The 18064-nt window shown below is 38.3% G+C and overlaps 1 protein-coding gene across 1 annotated transcript in view; it reads left to right on the top strand.

The window, feature by feature from the left end:
- Window positions 1-15297, top strand: part of LRRC72 (leucine rich repeat containing 72) — a 41825-nt gene extending 26528 nt beyond the window's left edge. Inside the window, exons 6-9 of the mRNA XM_060108864.1 lie at window positions 1502-1591; window positions 2535-2687; window positions 13874-13901; window positions 15198-15297. Of these exons, the coding sequence (XP_059964847.1) occupies window positions 1502-1591; window positions 2535-2687; window positions 13874-13901; window positions 15198-15297 (371 nt within the window). The remainder of the gene's footprint in view (window positions 1-1501; window positions 1592-2534; window positions 2688-13873; window positions 13902-15197) is intronic.
- Window positions 15298-18064: the final 2767 nt, after the last annotated feature.

Raw genomic sequence — 18064 nt, 5'->3', positions numbered from 1 at the left:
AATATCCATTTCATTTTTCCTCTCATTTCCCCCAATACATACATATTTCCTTTCTTTTAAATTTTCTTGTTGCCCCTGGCTCTACATTTTCTTTTTTGCCTTTCCTCTTAGAACTTTTGTTTCTTATGCACCAGGTGTCTTCCATTGCCTGCTTTAAGTCTCTCTAAAGCTCATGTTTTCCAGAGCGAATAGCTACCTCTAACGACTTTATTAGCCAGAAAAGTTTGTGTTTATACAACAAATATCAGAATATTTTATTACCTGAAGAGAAAACATTCAGATGATTAACTTCTTCAGTTTTTATCTAGTTTGTTGTCTTTCAAGCATCCCCCTTGACCCCCTCTTCTTTATGTTGCAAACTCTTCTTTATAAATATTAATCAGTTTTTTCTGGGTTTCTAATGCTTAATACTTTCATGCTTTTATCAAACCTCTTTGTATTTTATAACTAGTCAAATGCTACAGCAGTACTCCTAGATTTAAATGTACGTTAAATGAGCCTCATGTTGTTGAGTGATGTTTTTGTACACTAGCTGGAGCTCTTTCTGCTACTGCCATCTAGTGGTTCTCTTCACTAGATGTCTTTTCCAGGAGTATTTTCTAGAAATTACGTAGGTGGAATTCAGTAGCTAAAGATATCCAAGTGGAAATTATAAGAGTTTTATTTCACATTGTATTGAAATAACCCTGTTTAGTATTATCTAAAGAAGAATAGGGAAAGTACCTTTTCCATGGAAATAAAATACAACTTCTAGCTGAAGATTTAAAAAAATGTACCTACATGCTGATGCCTAAGGGATGTCATGTCAGAAACGCCTGGAGCTCTTCCGCATCAGCATGCCTCCCACCTCCAGCCTGGTTCATTAAGTATCCTAGCACCTGCGCACAAGGAAATCCGAGTCCCCTGTGCCTGGCCAGAGGTAGATGAGATGCAAAACCCGCATCTCTTCACCCCTACTCTACTGAGATCTGAAGCTGCTACTGGCATTTATATGTTCTGAACTAGTTGCAATGGTGTGAAGCCGAGGAAGAAAATTATAATAGAACACTGTGCCACAACTCTGCCCATCTCCACGCAGGCACCCATGTGACCTTTGAGACTGGAAGAAGAGAACCAATGAACAAATACTTTAATAAAGAGCAGCATCAAGAACCCTCTAGAGCTGATATTGAGTTCTTCCTTTACTGATTAATTTACGGACATGTTAAAAGTTTCCTCATTTGTGACAGATTTGGGTCAAAGATATGTCCTCAGCACCTAGCACAATTCCTAGTAGATAGTAAGCACTCCGAAAATATTTGTTGAATGAATGAATTTAACAGGTAGGAAAAGTAAGTCCTGTGATGAATAAGTAAAGGTTTGGTGAAACCATTGGTCTGTGAAGCAGAGCTTTACATGCTGTTATGTTTTATATTAATCTTGCAATTTCTCATATTTTATCAAGTGATAAATGTAACTGATTTTGAAACTTGACATCTTAATTTGGATTCTTTCTTTGCAGCTCTCTACCAAAACCCTTTATGCCAATATAACTTGTACCGTTTATACACAATCTACCACCTTCCAGGAGTAGAGTGGCTTGACGGAAATCGTAAGAACACCTCTTCTTGCAGAGATATATTTGAGAGTCTTATAACTCAGTGGTTTAAACTGCTGATGATTTTTGGAAATAATTGTCTTTGTAAATGAAAGTTTTTCAATTACTTATTTTTGAAATTTTTGCTGTATGAAATTTGCTATAGTTTAGGAATTCATGTCTGTTGACCACTTTATAGGAAAGACCATCTAACTGAGCATGAGGAAATGTCTCCTTTTGATTCTAGTTTTGACAGTAGTGTGTTGAATGCCAATTCACTGACCTCTGCGCGGCACCCTTAATTTTTTATTTCAAAAATGAGATAATTGGCCTAAGTCTCATAGGCCTATTTAAGTTCTAAAAGTCATATTCTTTGAAATTCTGTAAATATGTATGTATATATATACTAAAACATATATAAAAATAACTTCTATGTGATATATTTTTAGACATTGTAGATAAACTAGCATGTCTGATTTATATAAGCCACAAAAAAGAAAAATCAACCTCAGTGCATTACATTTTACATTTTTTGAGGTCTATTTTACCCAGAAGTTCTTTATTACCTATCTACTTACCTTTCTACAGATTTGAACATTCTTAATAACTTATAATTGAGTAACTTCTAATTGAGAATATATTAAAACCTTATGTTTATTCCTCTTCTTCCTCATAGCCATGAGGAAAAGAAGGGATGTAGCACAGCTGCAATTTCAGTCATCCATGGTGATGTGGTAGAATGTGATGCGATAGGATTGATTTGTGCCTGTGACATGAGGGACATATATTGAGCACTTGTAAGATTATGGAAATAACTTAGTAACCTTTTTACAAATTAATTTTGACAGGATGTCCATATACAACATGGGATAAATCCATTGTTTAAAGTAATTCTATTTTGAATCACTCTGCATATCTATTTATAATGTTATATAACATTACTTTTTGCATTTATCAGAAGTTACAGAAAAAGAAAGAAGATCAATGATCACGATTTTTAACCATAAAAAGTCTCATATTGTTCAATCAATAGCATTCAGAAGAAAAGTAGATGCCTCATGGAATCCAAGATCAACACTTAAGCAAAAACCAGCCCAGAAAGTACCTTCAGGTATTTAGAAAAAATGAAAAAATGAAGGAAAACTCCTCAAACTTTTGGTTAATTTAGTTATAATAATAATAACTTCAATTTACAATAAGCTAAACAGTTATGTAGTGAAATAAATATTTTCAAATTTTATTAGCCTACCTAAATATATAACTTTCATCTTCATTTGTGTGTATTAAATAAGGTAATGTGATAACGAGATAATACATTGAAGTCCTTACCCCAGTATCTAGCACAGCATAAAGGGCTCAATGAATAAGCTACAATTGCTATTATTACCATTGACACTGGATAATTTTACCAATTAAGGCTATAAGTTTTTGATAATATAGAAAAATATAAAGAAGAAATAAAGGTCATCTGCAATTCCTCCATTCAGAAATAAGCACTATTATTTTGTTGTACTCTCATAGATGGTGATCATATGCAAGTATAACTTGAATATCTTCAGCAATGTTTCATTAGCTGGAATTTAATTTCTTGTATGTAACAGAAATCCAACTACAGTGACTTAAGTAAAAAGAGCTTTACTTTTCTCACACAACAAAGAGTATACAGTGTCCAAGGTTAGTTTAAGGTTCAATGATATTTTCAGTGTTCGAGAATACATCTATCTTTTGTTCTGCAATTCTTTTTTTTTTTTTTAAGAAATATGCTTATTTGGTCACAACAGCTAAACCTGCTATTAGGTTTAGTAACATACCCTAGTGAATTTAGATTTTTGACCCATTTAGGATCCTGTATGCTAGAAATTTTATTTTATTTTATTTATTTTTTTAACATCTTTATTGGAGTATAATTGCTTTACAATGGTGTGTTAATTTCTGCTTTATAACAAAGTGAATCAGTTATACATATACATATGTTCCCATATCTCTTCCCTCCTGCATCTCCCTCCCTCCCATCCTCCCCATCCCACCCCTCTAGGTGGTCACAAAGCACCGAGCTGATCTCCCTGTGCTATGTGGCTGCTTCCCACTAGCTATCGATTTTACGTTTGGTAGTGTATATATGTCCATGCCACTCTCTCACCTTCTTACAGCTTACCCTTCCCCCTCCCCATATCCTCAAGTCCGTTCTCTAGTAGGTCTGTGTCTTTATTCCCATCTTGCCCCTAGGTTCTTCATGACCTTATTTTTTTTTCTTTCTTAGATTCCATATATATGTGTTAGCATACGGTATTTGTTTTTCTCTTTCTGACTTACGTCACTCTGTATGATAGGCTCTAGGTCCATCCACCTCACTACAAATAACTCAATTTCGTTTCCTTTTATGGCTGAGTAATATTCCATTGTATATATGTGCCACATCTTCTTTATCCATTCATCTGTTGATGGACACTTCAGTTGCTTCCATGTCCTGGCTATTGTAAATAGAGCTGCAATGAACATTTTGGTACATAACTCTTCTTGAATTATGGTTTTCTCAGGGTATATGCCCAGTAGTGGGATTGCTGGGTCATATGGTAGTTCTATTTTTAGTTTTTTAAGGAACCTCCATCCTGTTCTCCATAGTTACTGTATCAATTTACATTCCCACCAACAGTGCAAGAGGGTTCCCTTTTTCCACACCCTCTCCAGCATTTATTGTTTGTAGATTTTTTGATGATGGCCATTCTGACTGGTGTGAGATGAAATCTCATTATAGTTTTGATTTGCATTTCTCTAATGATTAATGATATTGAGCATTGTTTCATGTGTTTGTTGGCAATCTGTATATCTTCTTTGGAGAAATGTCTATTTAGGTTTTCTGCCCACTTTTGGATTGGGTTTTTTGTTTTTTTGATATTGAGCTGCATGAGCTGCTTATAAAATTTGGAGATTAATCCTTTGTCAGTTGTTTCACTTGCAAATATTTTCTCCCATTGTGAGGGTTGTCTTCTTGCCTTGTTTATGGTTTCCTTTGCTGTGAAAAAGCTTTTAAGCTTCATTAGGTCCCATGTGTTTATTTTTGTTTTTATTTCCATTTATCTAGGAGATGGGTCGAAAAGGATCTTGCTGTGATTTATGTCATAGAGTGTTCTGCCTATGCTTTCCTCTAAGAGTTTTAGAGTGTCTGGCCTTGCATTTAGGTCTTTAATCCATTTTGAATTTATTTTTGTGTATGGTGTTAGAGAGTGTTCTAATTTCATTCTTTTACATGTAGCTGTCCAGTTTTCCCAGCACCAATTATTGAAGAGGCTGTCTTTTCTCCATTGTATATTCTTGCCTCATTTATCAAACACAAGGTGACCATATGTTTGTGGGTTTATCTCTGGGCTTTGTATCTTGTTCCATTGATCTATATTTCTGTTTTTGTGCCAGTACCATACTGTCTCGATAACTTTGTAGTATAGTCTGAAGTCAGGGAGCCAGATTCCTCCAGCTCTGTTTTTCTTTCTCAAGATTGCTTTGGCTATTCGGGGTCTTTTGTGTTTCCATACAAATTGTGAAGTTTTTTGTTCTAGTTCTGTGAAAAATGCCATTGGTAATTTGATAGGGATTGCATTAAATCTGTAGATTGCTTTGGGTAGTATAGTCATTTTCATAATGTTCATTCTTCCAATCCAAGAACATGGTATATCTCTCCATCTGTTGGTATCATCTTTAATTTCTTTCATCAGTGTCTTATAGTTTCCTACATACAGGTCTTTTGTCTCCTTAGGCAGGTTTATTCCTAGGTATTTTATTCCTTTTGTTGCAGTGGTAAATGGGAGTGTTTCCTTAATTTCTCTTTCAGATTTTTCATCATTAGTGTATAGGAATGCAAGAGATTTCTGTGCATTAATTTCGTATCCTGCTACTTTACCAAATTCATTGATTAGCTCTTGTAGTTTTCTGGTGGTATCTTTAGGATTCTCTATATATAGTATCATGTTATCTGAAAACAGTGACAGTTTTACTTCTTTTCCAATTTGTATTCCTTTTATTTCTTTTTCTTTTCTGATTGCTGTGGTGAAAACTTCCAAAACTATGTTGAATAATAGTAGTGAGAGTGGGCAGCCTTGTCTTGTTCCTGATATTAGTGGAAATGATTTCAGCTTTTCAGCATTGAGAACGATGTTGGCTGTGGGTTTGTCATATATGGCCTTTATTATGTTGAGGTAAGTTCCCTCTGTGCCTACTTTCTGGAGGGTTTTTATCATAAATGGGTATTGAATTTTGTCAAAAGCTTTTTCTGCAGCTATTGAGATGATCATATGGTTTTTATCCTTCGGTTTGTTAATATGGTGTATCACATTGATTGATTTGCGTATACTGAAGAATCCTTGCATTCCTAGGATAAACCCCACTTGATCATGGTGTATGATCCTTTTAATGTGCTGTTGGATTCTGTTTGCTAGTATTTTGTTGAGGATTTTTGCATCTATGTTCATCAGTGATATTGGTCTGTAGTTTTCTTTGTGACATCTTTGTCTGGTTTTGATATCGTGGTGCTGGTGGTCTCATAGAATGAGTTTGGGACTGTTCCTCCCTCTGCTGTATTTTGGAAGAGTTTGAGAAGGATAGGTGTTAGCTCTTCTCTAAATGTTTGATAGAATTCGCCTGTGAAGCCATCTGGTCCTGGGCTTTTGTTTGCTGGAAGATTTTTAATCACAGTCTCAATTTCAGTGCTTGTGATTGGTCTGTTTATATTTTCTATTTCTTCCTGGTTAAGTCTCAGAAGGTTGTGCTTTTCTAAGAATTTATCCATTCCTTTCAGGTTGTCCATTTTATTGGCATAAGTTGCTTGTAGTAATCTCTCATGATTCTTTGTATATCTGCAGTGTCAGTTGTTACTTCTCCTTTTTCATTTCTAATTCTATTGATTTGAGTCTTCTCTCTTTGTTTTTTTGATGAGACTGGCTAATGGTTTATCAATTTTGTTTATCTTCTCAAGGAACCAGCTTTTGGTTTTATTGATCTTTGCTATTGTTTCCTTCATTTCTTTTTCATTTATTTCTGATCTGAGCTTTATGATTTCTTTCTTTCTGCTAACTTTGGGGTTTTATGGTTCTTCTTTCTCTGATTGCTTTAGGTGTAAGGTTAGGTTGTTTATTTGAGATGTTTGTTTCTTGAGGTAGAATTGTATTGCTATAGTCTTCTCTCTTAGAACTGCTTTTGTTGCAACCCATAGGTTTTGGGTTGTCGTGTTTCCATTGTCATTTGTTCCTAGGTATTTTTTGATTTCCTCTTTGATTTCTACAGTTATCTCTTGGTTATTAAGTAGTGTATTGTTAGCCTCCATGTGTTTGTATTTTTTTACAGATTTTTTCCTGTAATTGATATCTAATCTCATAACGTTGTGGTCGGAAAAGATACTTGACAGGATTTCAATTTTCTTAAATTTACCAAGGCTTGATTTGTGACCCAAGACATGATCTCTCCTGGAGAATGTTCCATGAGCACTTGAGAAGAAAGTGTATTCTGTTGTTTATGAATGGAGTGTCCTATAAGTATCAGTTAAGTCCATCTTGTTTAGTGTATCATTTAAAGCTGTGTTTCCTTATTTATTTTCATTTTGGATGATCTGTCCATTGGTGAAAGTGGGGTGTTAAAGTCCCCTGCTATGATTGTTCTGTTACTGTCAATTTCCCCTTTTATGGCTGTTACCATTTGCCTTACGTACTGAGGTGCTTCTATGTTGGGTGCCTAAATATTTACAATTGTTATATCTTCTTCTTGGATTGATCCCTTGATCATTATGTAGTGTCCTTCTTTGTTTCTTGTAATAGTCTTTATTATACAGTCTATTTTGTCTGATATGAGAATTGCTACTCCAGCTTTCTTTTGATTTCCATTTGCATGGATTATCTTTTTCCATCCCCTCACTTTCAGTCTGTATGTGTCCCTAACTCAGAAGTGGGTCTCTTGTAGACAGCATATATATGGGTCTTATTTTTTATCCATTTAGCCAGTCTATGTCTTTTGGTTTGAGTATTTAATCCATTTACATTCAAGGTTCTTATTGATACTGTATGTTCGTATTACCATTTTCTTAATTGTTTTGGTTTGTTATTGTAGGTCTTTTCCTTCTCTTGTGTTTCCTGCCTAGAGAAGTTCCTTAAGAATTTGTTGTAAAGCTGTTTTGCTGGTACTGAGTTCTCTTAGCTTTCGCTTGTCTGTAAAGGTTTTCATTTCTGTGTCAAATCTGAATGAGATGCTTGCTGGGTAGAGTAATCTTGGTTGTAGGTTTTTCCCTTTCATCACTTTAAATATGTCCTGCCACTCCCTTCTGGCTTGCAGAGTTTTTGATGAAAGATCAGCTGTTAACCTTATGGGGATTCCCTTGTATGTTATTTGTTGTTTTCCCCTTGCTGTTTTTAATAAATTTTTCTTTGTGTTTAATTTTTGATAGTTTGATTAATATGTGTCTTGGTGTGTTTCTCCTTGGATTTATCCTGTATGGGACTCTCTGCACTTCCTGGACTTAATTAACTATTTCCTTTCCCATATTAGGGAAGTTTCCAACTATAATCTCTTCAAATATTTTCTCAGTCCCTTTCTTTTTCTCTTCTTCTTCTCGGACCCCTATAGTTTTAATGTTGGTGCATTTAATTTTGTCCCAGAGGTCCCTGAGACTGTCCTCAATTCTTTTCATTCTTTTTTCTTTATTCTGCTCTGCAGTAGTTATTTCCACTATTTTATTTTCCAGGTCACTTATCCGTTCTTCTGCCTCAGTTATTTTGCTATTGATTCCTTCCAGAGAATTTTAAATTTCATTTATTGCTGTTCATCATTGTTTATTTGCTCTTTAGTTCTTCTAGGTCCTTGTTAAATGTTTCTTGTGTTTTCTCCATTCTGTTTCCAAGATTTTGGATCATCTTTACTATCATTACTCTGAATTGTTTTTCAGGTAGACTGCCTATTTCCTGTTCATTCTTTTGGTCTGGTGGGTTTTTACCTTGCTCATTCATCTGCTATGTGTTTCTCTGTCTTCTCATTTTGCTTAACTTACTGTGTTTGGGGTCTCCTTTTCACAGGTTGCAGGTTCGTAATTCCTGTTGTTTTTGGTGTCTGCCCCCAGTTGCTAAGGTTGGTTCAGTGGGTTGTGTAGGCTTCCTGGTGGAGGGGACTAGTGCCTGTGTTCTGGTGGATGAGCATGGGTCTTGTCTTTCTGGTGGGCAGGACCACATCCAGTGGTGTGTTTTGGTGTGTCTGTGACCTTATGATTTTAAGCTGCCTCTTTGCTAATGGGTGGGGTTGTGTTCCTTTCTTGCTGGTTGTTTGGCATAGGGTGTCCAGCACTGTAGCTTGCTGGTTGTTGAGTGGAGCTGGGTCTTAGTGTTGAGATGAAGATCTCTGGGAGAGCTTTTGCCATTTGATATTCATGGAGCTGGGAGGTCTCTGGTGGACCAATGTCCTGAACTCAGCTCTCCCACCTCAGAGGCATAGGCCTGACACCTGGCCAGAGCACCGAAACCCTGTCAGCTATATGGCTCAGAAGGAAAGGGAGGGAAAAAAAGGAAGAAAAAAAGTAATAATAAAATAGTTATTAAAATAAAAAATAATTATTAAAAATAAAAAAATTAAAAAGTAATTTAAAAAGAAGAAAAAGAAAGAAAGAAGAGAGCAACCATACCAAAAAATAAACCCCCAATGCTAACAAGTGCTAAAAATTATACTTAAAAAAAAAAAATCCCCAAACGGACAGACAGAACTCTAGGACAAATGGTAAATGCAAAGGTATACAGACAAAATCACACACAGAAGCATACACATACACACTCACAAAAAGAGAGAAAGAAAATAATATATATATTGTTGCTCCCTAAGTCCACCATCTCAATTTTGGGATGATTCGTTGTCTATTCAGGTATTTCACAGATGCAGGGTACATGAAGTTGATTGTGGAGATTTAATCCTCTGCTTCTGAGGCTGCTGGGAGAGATTTCCCTTTCTCTTCTTTGTTCGCACAGCACCTGGGGTTCCGCTTTCGATATGGCCCCGCCTCTGTGTGTAGGTCGCCTGAGGGCTTCTCTTCCCTCCTCAGACAGGACGGGGTTAAAGGAGCAGCTGCTTCCGGGGCTCTGGCTCACTCAGGCCGGGGAGGAGGGGTACGGAGGCGGGGCGAGCCTGCGGCAGCGGCAAAGGCCAGCGTGACGTTGCACCAGCCTGAGGCGCGCCGTGCATTCTCCTGGGGAAGTTGTTCCTGGATCATGGGACCCTGGCAGTGGCGGGTTGCACAGGCTCCCGGGAGGGGCGGTGTGGAGGGTGACCTGCGCTCGCACACAGGCTTCTTAGTGGCTGCAGGAGCAGCCTTAGCGTCTCATGCCCGTCTCTGGTGTCCGGGCTGATCGTCACGGCTCACGCCCGTCTCTGGAGCTCCTTTAAGCGGCGCTCTGAATCCCCTCCCCTCGCGCACCAGGAAACAAGGAGGCAAGAAAAAGTCTCTTGCCTCTTCGGCAGCTCCAGACTTTTTCCCGGACTCCCTCCTGGCTAGCTGTGGCGCACTAATCCCTTCAGGCTGTGGTCACGCAGCCAACCCCAGTCCTCTCCCTGCGCTCCGACCGAAGCCCGAGCCTCAGCTCCCAGCCCCGCCCGTCCCGGCAGGTGAGCAGACAAGCGTCTCGGGCTGGTGAGTGCTGGTTGCCCCGATCCTCTGTGCCGGAATCTCTCCGCTTTGCCCTCTGCACCCCTGTTGCTGCGCTCTTCTCTGTGGCTCCGAAGCTTCCCCGCTGCCACCCGCAGTCTCCGCCCGCGAAGGGGCTTCCTAGTGTGTGGACGCCTTTCCTCTTTCACAGCTCCCTCCCACACGTGCAGGTCCCGTCCCTATTCTTTTCTCTCTGTTTATTCTTTTTTCTTTTGCCCTACCCAGGTACCTGGGGACGTGGGGAGTTTCTTGCCTTTTGGGAGGTCTGAGGTCTTCTGCCAGTGTTCAGTGTAGGTGTTCTGTAGGCGTTGTTCCACATGTAGATGCATTTCTGATGTATTTGTGGGGAGGAAGGTGATCTCCACGTCTTACTCTTCCGCGATCTTGAAGGCCTCTCAGCTGCTTTTTCAAACAAGAATCCAGTCAAGGTTCACAATTACATTTAGTTGTTGTGGCAGATTACTCTTTTTTTTTTTTTTTTTTTGGCGTTACTTGGGCCTTCCACTGCTGTGGCCTCTCCCGTTGTGGAGCACAGGCTCTGGACGTGCAGGCTCAGCGGCCATGGCTCACGGGCCCAGCCACTCCGCGGCATGTGGGATCTTCCCAGACCGGGGCACGAACCCGCATCCCCTGCATCGGCAGGCGGACTCCCAACCACTGCGCCACCAGGGAAGCCCCAGATTACTCTTTTAATTTAAAATAGTCTTAAATTTTTTCCATGACTTTTTGTAGAGACCAGGCCAGTTACATTATGGAATGCCTCAATTTGTATGATTGTTTCCACAAAGTATAATTCAACGTGTACCTTTATCCCCTATATATCCCATAGAATAGAAGTAATGTCTGGAGGACACGTTCTGGATGCGGAAGGCTATAGTGTAGAGCAGTGGTTGTCGAAGTGTGGTCCCCAAATCAGCAGCAGCAGCATCACTTCATAATTTTCTACAGATGCACATTCTTGCCCCATACAACATCTACTGAATTAGAAACTCAGGGTGGACCCAGGAGGCTATGTTTTAACAAGCCTCTCAGGTGATTCTGATGCGTACTCCCACCAGAGAACAACCAGTGTAGAGGCAAGAACACAAGGTTTAGGATCAGATTCTCCTGGATTTGAACACCAACTCTGCTAGTAATTACAATTTTTATTTTGGACATGAATTTGCTTCACCTTTCTGTTTTTTTAAATGGGGGTAATATCTTCCTTTGGCTGTTAGGATGCTTAATGTGCAAACCATTGCAACACCTGATTTTACACATATCAGCTGCATGATAAGTTAGACTGTTCTATTGGTCAGCCACTTCCTTGTTTTTTCTTTTAGTTCATGTAAAAGCTAATGCTCAAACTGAATGTTTACTGGATTAGTGGGGGTAAGCCATGCTGTGGTAGGAAAGGAATCTCGGGATAGAAAATCTCCACTCTTAAAAATAGCTAATACACCCAGCAACAAGCAATATATGGTATCTCCCATCTCTTTTTCAGGGCTAGAGAGTTTTTCAGGTGTGAGGAGCATAGCTGATTGCTACCTTTAGTGCTTTACATTTCTTTCATATCAAACCTCTAAAAACAAAACTAGGGAAGGAAGGATAGGGAGAGTATTTCATTGCATTTGAAATTTTTTCTTCTTAATTCACATTCTTAATTCATAGAAAGGCTGACTATAAGCCTCCCCAAAATTGGCAGCATAACCCTAATCAATCTCCTAATTTTCTACAAACCAAACATTTATAATAAAATTAATAAAACTCACTATGTAAGTTTTTAAAACTTGTGCCTTATAGTTTTTATAGTTGTTATATTTGTTCTTACTGTGACATGCAAATTTAGGACTCTAAATTCTTTTATTGGAAATAAACTATTCTTGAAAATGTTTATAAAGCAATTATAACACCACATTTTTATTTTATTATTCTTAACCCTAAAATGAGAAAGAAATCAATTGTATTCCAAATAGATTGAGAAACAAGGACAACTTAAAGTTTCTTCAAATTCCAGGAACAAAATTAAAAGACACAATTGGAAGAAATATTTGCAATACATACAATAGGCAAAAGTTAATGCCCATTATCTCGAAGGACTCCTATAAATCAATTTGAAAACTAGTCACAAAAGATATGGACATTTATAGAAGGAAAAAAATGTGATGTCTAACAAACAATCAGCCTCACTAGTGAGCAAGTAAGTGCAAATTAAAACAATGAGATACCATTTTCATCCTGCAGGTAGACAAACACCGAAAAGGTTGGTGAAGTTGAGGGGAGAAAAGAGCACAACTCATACTCTTCCAAGAAAGTTGAACCAGGGTAAACTGGTTCAACTTTCTTGGAAGGTCATATGGCAGTATGACAGGATCCACCCATATATAAAATGTGCAATGCATTCAACACAGCAATTAAATTTGAAATCTCTCTCCTACAGAAGTATTTGCACACATGAACAAAAATATATGTATAAAGTGCTAATTGAAACTTTTTGTAATAGAAAAAACAAAATCTAAATGGTCACTCATAGAATGTTAGCTTATGGCACATCCATACAATATGAACAATTGGATTTAGAATCATTCCATGGTATATTTTGAGTACAAAAAATATGTTGTGGAGTAATATAATGCAGATTAATGACAAAATTAGAATTTTGTCAGCAGACAAATCTTTGTGTATATATATGTGCGTGAGTGCACGTACATATGCACATAGGGGGCTGGAAGCATACATACAAAACTCATAACGGTGATACTTCTGATATAAGGAATTGGACAGGTCAAAGGGAGGTTTCACTTTTTACTATTTTCTTGTTTATATTCATCAAAAGTAAAATGTGAGCTTTTTGTAATTAAAAATGTAGAAAGAATCTGGGGTGATGAAAAAAGACACGGGAGACTTGGGTTAGCCTCTTGTGAAGGGAACGATGCCGTGAACCCCTCTCCTAAGGCAGAGGCTGTGTGCTCCCTGCTGCCTGTGAATTGGCAAGAGCTCAGACTGTGGGCTTTGCTGGCCCAACAGGTGCTGGTACATTCCATCACTATCCTGGCATTGGGCCTTCTGGAGAGGAATAAACAAAGTAATGACAGTCTCTAGAAGATACCATAAGAAATTCAAGCTTTGAGGACTAGCCTTTGCGCTCCAAAGCTAGGTAAGATGTAGATTCTTGTGATCTAGGATTTGTTTATTTTGTGTCTTTGAAGTTAATGCCAAGAATCCAAGAGGTTTAAACTGTCCTAAATATTTTTTCCTCATTGGGTCTATTAGTCCATTTACAGATGCATGTGCCTATCTGAAAAAAGAAAAATGATCCGTCCGCACATGAGACTGAGTATCTTAATTATAAAAATTTCCACTTGGATTCTGCTGGTAACTAAATTGATTGCTCATTTTCTTCTCAGAGTTTTGAGATGTGTATTGTATTAAAGAATTTGCCTCAAAACCTTAGACACACCTAAGGCACTATATCTGAAAGAAAATTTGAGTTTGAGGTTAGGTATCACGGCAATTTTGACCGATTGAACTATTTATCTAAATGATTGCTCAAAAACCAGAGAGCTATGCTCTAGACTTTTTCCTTTATAGCATTATTTCATTGTTTTAAAATGTTGAATAAACATTTAAAAAATACTAATTTAGAATTTTTCTTTTAGACTTTGCATTTGCGAATAATGTAGACAAGTAAGTGATTTTTAAACTTTACCTTTTCTTATCAGATTATTTCATAATCGTGTTGATTCCCTAGATTATTCCCATTTCCCAAAATGGATTTTAATGGGTTAAAAAAATGACTAACTCTTCAATAGATCAGAAAAATTGCTGTCTTCCTATGATATATGAGTTCAAACTATGTATTCATATGTGACGTATTTAGATATTTTAATATTTTTATTATAACCTAAAATAAATGAAGATGTGGGGTGAGGTGGAGGGAGAAGTTAGACAAAAAAGTTAAAAAAGAAAAAGACAAAATCTTGAAAGTAAGCATAAAAAAAACCACTTAAGAATTACCTGATATTATAAATGAAGGTCTTTACTTCCTTATTTACTGTTCCCCTAAATATGTTCAGTGAGAGCAATTATTAACATTTTATATTCACTGGAATTTATATTTTCAAAAGAAATAGTTCATAAAACTGAAAAACATTAAATTTATGAATATTGATGAATTTTAAAATCATCATTCTGTTTTAATATTGCACTTAGGAATTTTTTCTTTTTTTTTTTTAAAGAAGACGTTGGGGGTAGGAGTTTATTAATTAACTAATTAATTTTTGCTGTGTTGGTTCTTAGTTTCTGTGCGAGGGCTTTCTCTAGTTGTGGCAAGCGGGGGCCACTCTTCATCGTGGTGCGCAGGCCTCTCGCTATCGTGGCCCTCTCTTGTTGCGGAGCACAGGCTCCAGACGCACAGGCTCAGTAGTTGTGGCTCACGGGCCTAGTTGCTCTGCGGAATGTGGAATCCTCCCAGACCAGAGCTCGAACCCGTGTCCCCTGCATTAGCAGGCAGATTCTCAACCACTGCGCCACCAGGGAAGCCCTGGATTCAGTCTTGAAAAACAGTATCTCCAAGCACTTTTACAAAATATAGTATAATGTAGTTATATAATAATTAACTATTATTAATAATAATTATAATTAAGTTATAATAACTTTTCAATAAAATGTACATAAGATCCTAATATGCATATGATATCTATATAAATATTTTAATCATTTCATTTAACCACTGATTTGAAATATGAATGCTTGAATATGTGAGACCTATTATAGCTGATCCCAAATATGTTCACTCTGCTTTTAAAATAAACAATATATACAATAAAAATGGTGTTACTTGTCCTGAAAGTCATTTGTCAGTAGGGCCCAAAAGTTATTTGTCAATGGTACTACACTACAGATAAACGAAAAATATGGCACTGATTCACTTAAACATTGGTCTAACTGATTTTTTTTCTGACGTAATTGCCATTTTTTCAGAACTATGTTTGATGACCCAGAAGATGCTGTTTTTGTAAGGTCCATGAAGCGATCAGCAATGGCTATTACCTCTCTGAACTGGGACACAGTTCCAACATGAGAGGAGAAATACCTTGAAGAGAAAGACACAGAACCTGCCCAAATGCTCACAGTTACACTGAGATAATCCTTGGGGTTTCTAGAAATCCTAGTCGTTTTCAGTTATACATTAAACTTCTCTGTGATTAGCATATTATATGTTTATTGTGGTATTATTTGAAACATTTGAATGTAAACAGAAACACCAAGGAAAAATAATTCCTACATTTTATCTTGTTTCTTTTGACGTAAAACATGTATATAGAAATGTATACAAGTCATAAGTGTTTTGCTCAAAAAAATTTCAAAAAATGAACATGTTCATGTAACAGGCATCCTAGATCGAGAAATGGAACCTTACCAGCACTCTAAAAACCTCCTCATTCATGTTACCAGTCCAATGACCTATTACTATCCACCCATCCTCCTGATATCTAAGCCATATATTTATTGTGTCTGTTTTTGAAAGGCATATAAATGGAATCATAGAAGTTGAATAATTTTTTTCTGGCTTCTTGTACTCAACATTATAAAATTGTAAAATTGACCATGTTGTTGCCAACAGCAATAATTCCATTGTCCTCATTGCTATATAGTATTCCTTTGTATGACTACAATATATCGTATGACTTTCACTCTCACCTTTGGAGGCATATGCCAGTTCTGGGTGTGGGTTTATGATCTGTGGTTGGCCTACACCAAAGCACTCTGCTAGAGGGAAGGGAAAACAGAAAAGCTTTCAGCAGTTGCCTTGTGCTGGGACACAAAACCGGACATGTAAGGTAACCCAAAAGGCATTGCTGATCTTCACCAGCTAAGCTAAAATGCTAGATCTAAAGCTTATAAAAAGCAGAGGGACATCTCCCCTTATTTGATGGTGCCTAGACACTATCACACTGTACCACAGACACACTGGAGAAGTGGGGCTGAAATCAAAACAAGCAAGAGATGAAAACCCTAGAGGGAGTAGTGAACTGTCACCGAGAATCTGTGATCTCCTTCCCCCTGTGGGCGCTTGTGATTCTGTGCACAGCCAGAATCTGCGAAGTCTAGTATGGTCCCTGGCAGAAGGTTGCAGCTGAGGAAAAGAAAAAGTTTGGTATTGATGTAGGTGAGTGGCTGCTATTAAGGAAAAATGATGGTGTGTTGCTTCCAAGATTAGGTCATAGAAAGAATCAAAGTCTTCTCTTCCTCTCTCTCCTTATCACTTATTCTGCAGGAAGCCAGCTGCCACGTCATGAGGACACTTACGCAGTCCTCTGGAGAGATCCATGTGGTGAGGAGCTGAGGCCTACTTCCAGAAGCAAGTAAGGAGCTAAGTCCTCTGCCAACAACCAAGTGAGTTATAAGCCATCCTCCAGACCCAATTAACTACCTTGCAAGCAGATCTTCTAGATCCAGTTTAAGCCACAGATGACTGCATCCCTGGCTGAAAGCTTCACAGCACCCTCCTGAGAAACCCCAAGCCAGAACCACCCCATTAAGCTGCTTCTATTTCTGGCTGCAGAAACTGTATGAGATAATGCTTATTGATGCTTCAAGCTGATCAATTTTGGGGTAATTTACTACATAGTAATAGATTAGTAATACAATAACCCAGCCTAATCCATGGTGCTAGAAGTATTTGTTGTAAGCAAGGATGCCTTGTGAAGCCCCTGTCAAGCTGAGAGGTATCACAGTGCAGTCTTCAAGGGTCATACGGAAGCAGAGAACTAGCTACTGGTCAAATAGTAGTTTCTAGGCATGCTACTGCATTCATTCTAGAACTGGGAGCCTGAATTGAACTCATCATGAACTGAGTACCATTGGACCCACCAAGCAATAATGTTGGGCAGGTAAAGCAACAATCCATTTCATGATGGAAATGGTATATGTTGGCTCAGATTTAAGATGGCTCATAAACTGCATAAGCAGTATTAATTTTTAATTAGATTGCAAATTGTAAATTGAGGACGCGATATTGTAATCTCCAGGTTAACCACTAAAGAATAGTAAAAGAATGTGTAGTCTGATGTTTTATTTTATTTTATAAACTTATTTATTTTATTTATTTGTTTTTGGCTGAGTTGGGTCTTCGTTGCTGCGTGCGGGCTTCCTCTAGTTGTGGCGAGCAGGGGCTACTCTTTGTTGCGGGGCACGGGCCTCATTACAGTGGCTTCTCTTGTTGCGGAGGATGGGCTCTAGGTGCGCGGGCTTCAGTAGTTGTGGCACGCAGGCTCAGTAGTTGTGGCGCACGGGCTTAGTTGCTCCGCGGCATGTGGGATCTTCCTGAACCAGGGATCAAACCCATGTCTCCTGCATTGGCAGGCGGATTCTCAACCACTGCACCACCAGGGAAGCCCTGATATTTTATTTTTAATCCCACAATCACTGAAAAGGATGAACAATTTATTCCAATTGCAAAAATATAGCTAACAAATTTTACTTAATCTCCTTTTTAGAGAACTAATGGAAATATATCTCATTTGTACAAAGAAAAAGTTTTGCTTTAAAATGCAGTCCTCAGGGGCTTCCCTGGTGGCGCAGTGGTTGAGAGTCTGCCTGGTGGTGAGGGGGACACGGGTTCGAGCCCTGGTCTGGGAGGATCCCGCATGCCGCGGAGCGGCTGGGCCCGTGAGCCACGGCTGCTGAGCCTGCGCGTCTGGAGCCTGTGCTCCGCAACGGGAGAGGCCGCGATAGTGAGAGGCCCGCTCACCATGATGAAGAGTGGCCCCCGCTTGCCACAACTAGAGAAAGCCCTCGCACAGAAACGAAGACTCAACACAGCCAAAATAAAGAAATAAATTAAT

Source organism: Mesoplodon densirostris, chromosome 9, assembly GCF_025265405.1.
Source record: "Mesoplodon densirostris isolate mMesDen1 chromosome 9, mMesDen1 primary haplotype, whole genome shotgun sequence".
Classification (NCBI taxonomy): domain Eukaryota; kingdom Metazoa; phylum Chordata; class Mammalia; order Artiodactyla; family Ziphiidae; genus Mesoplodon; species Mesoplodon densirostris.
The sequence above is the reverse complement of the archived record's forward strand: the minus strand, read 5'-3'. Positions and strand labels throughout refer to the sequence as shown.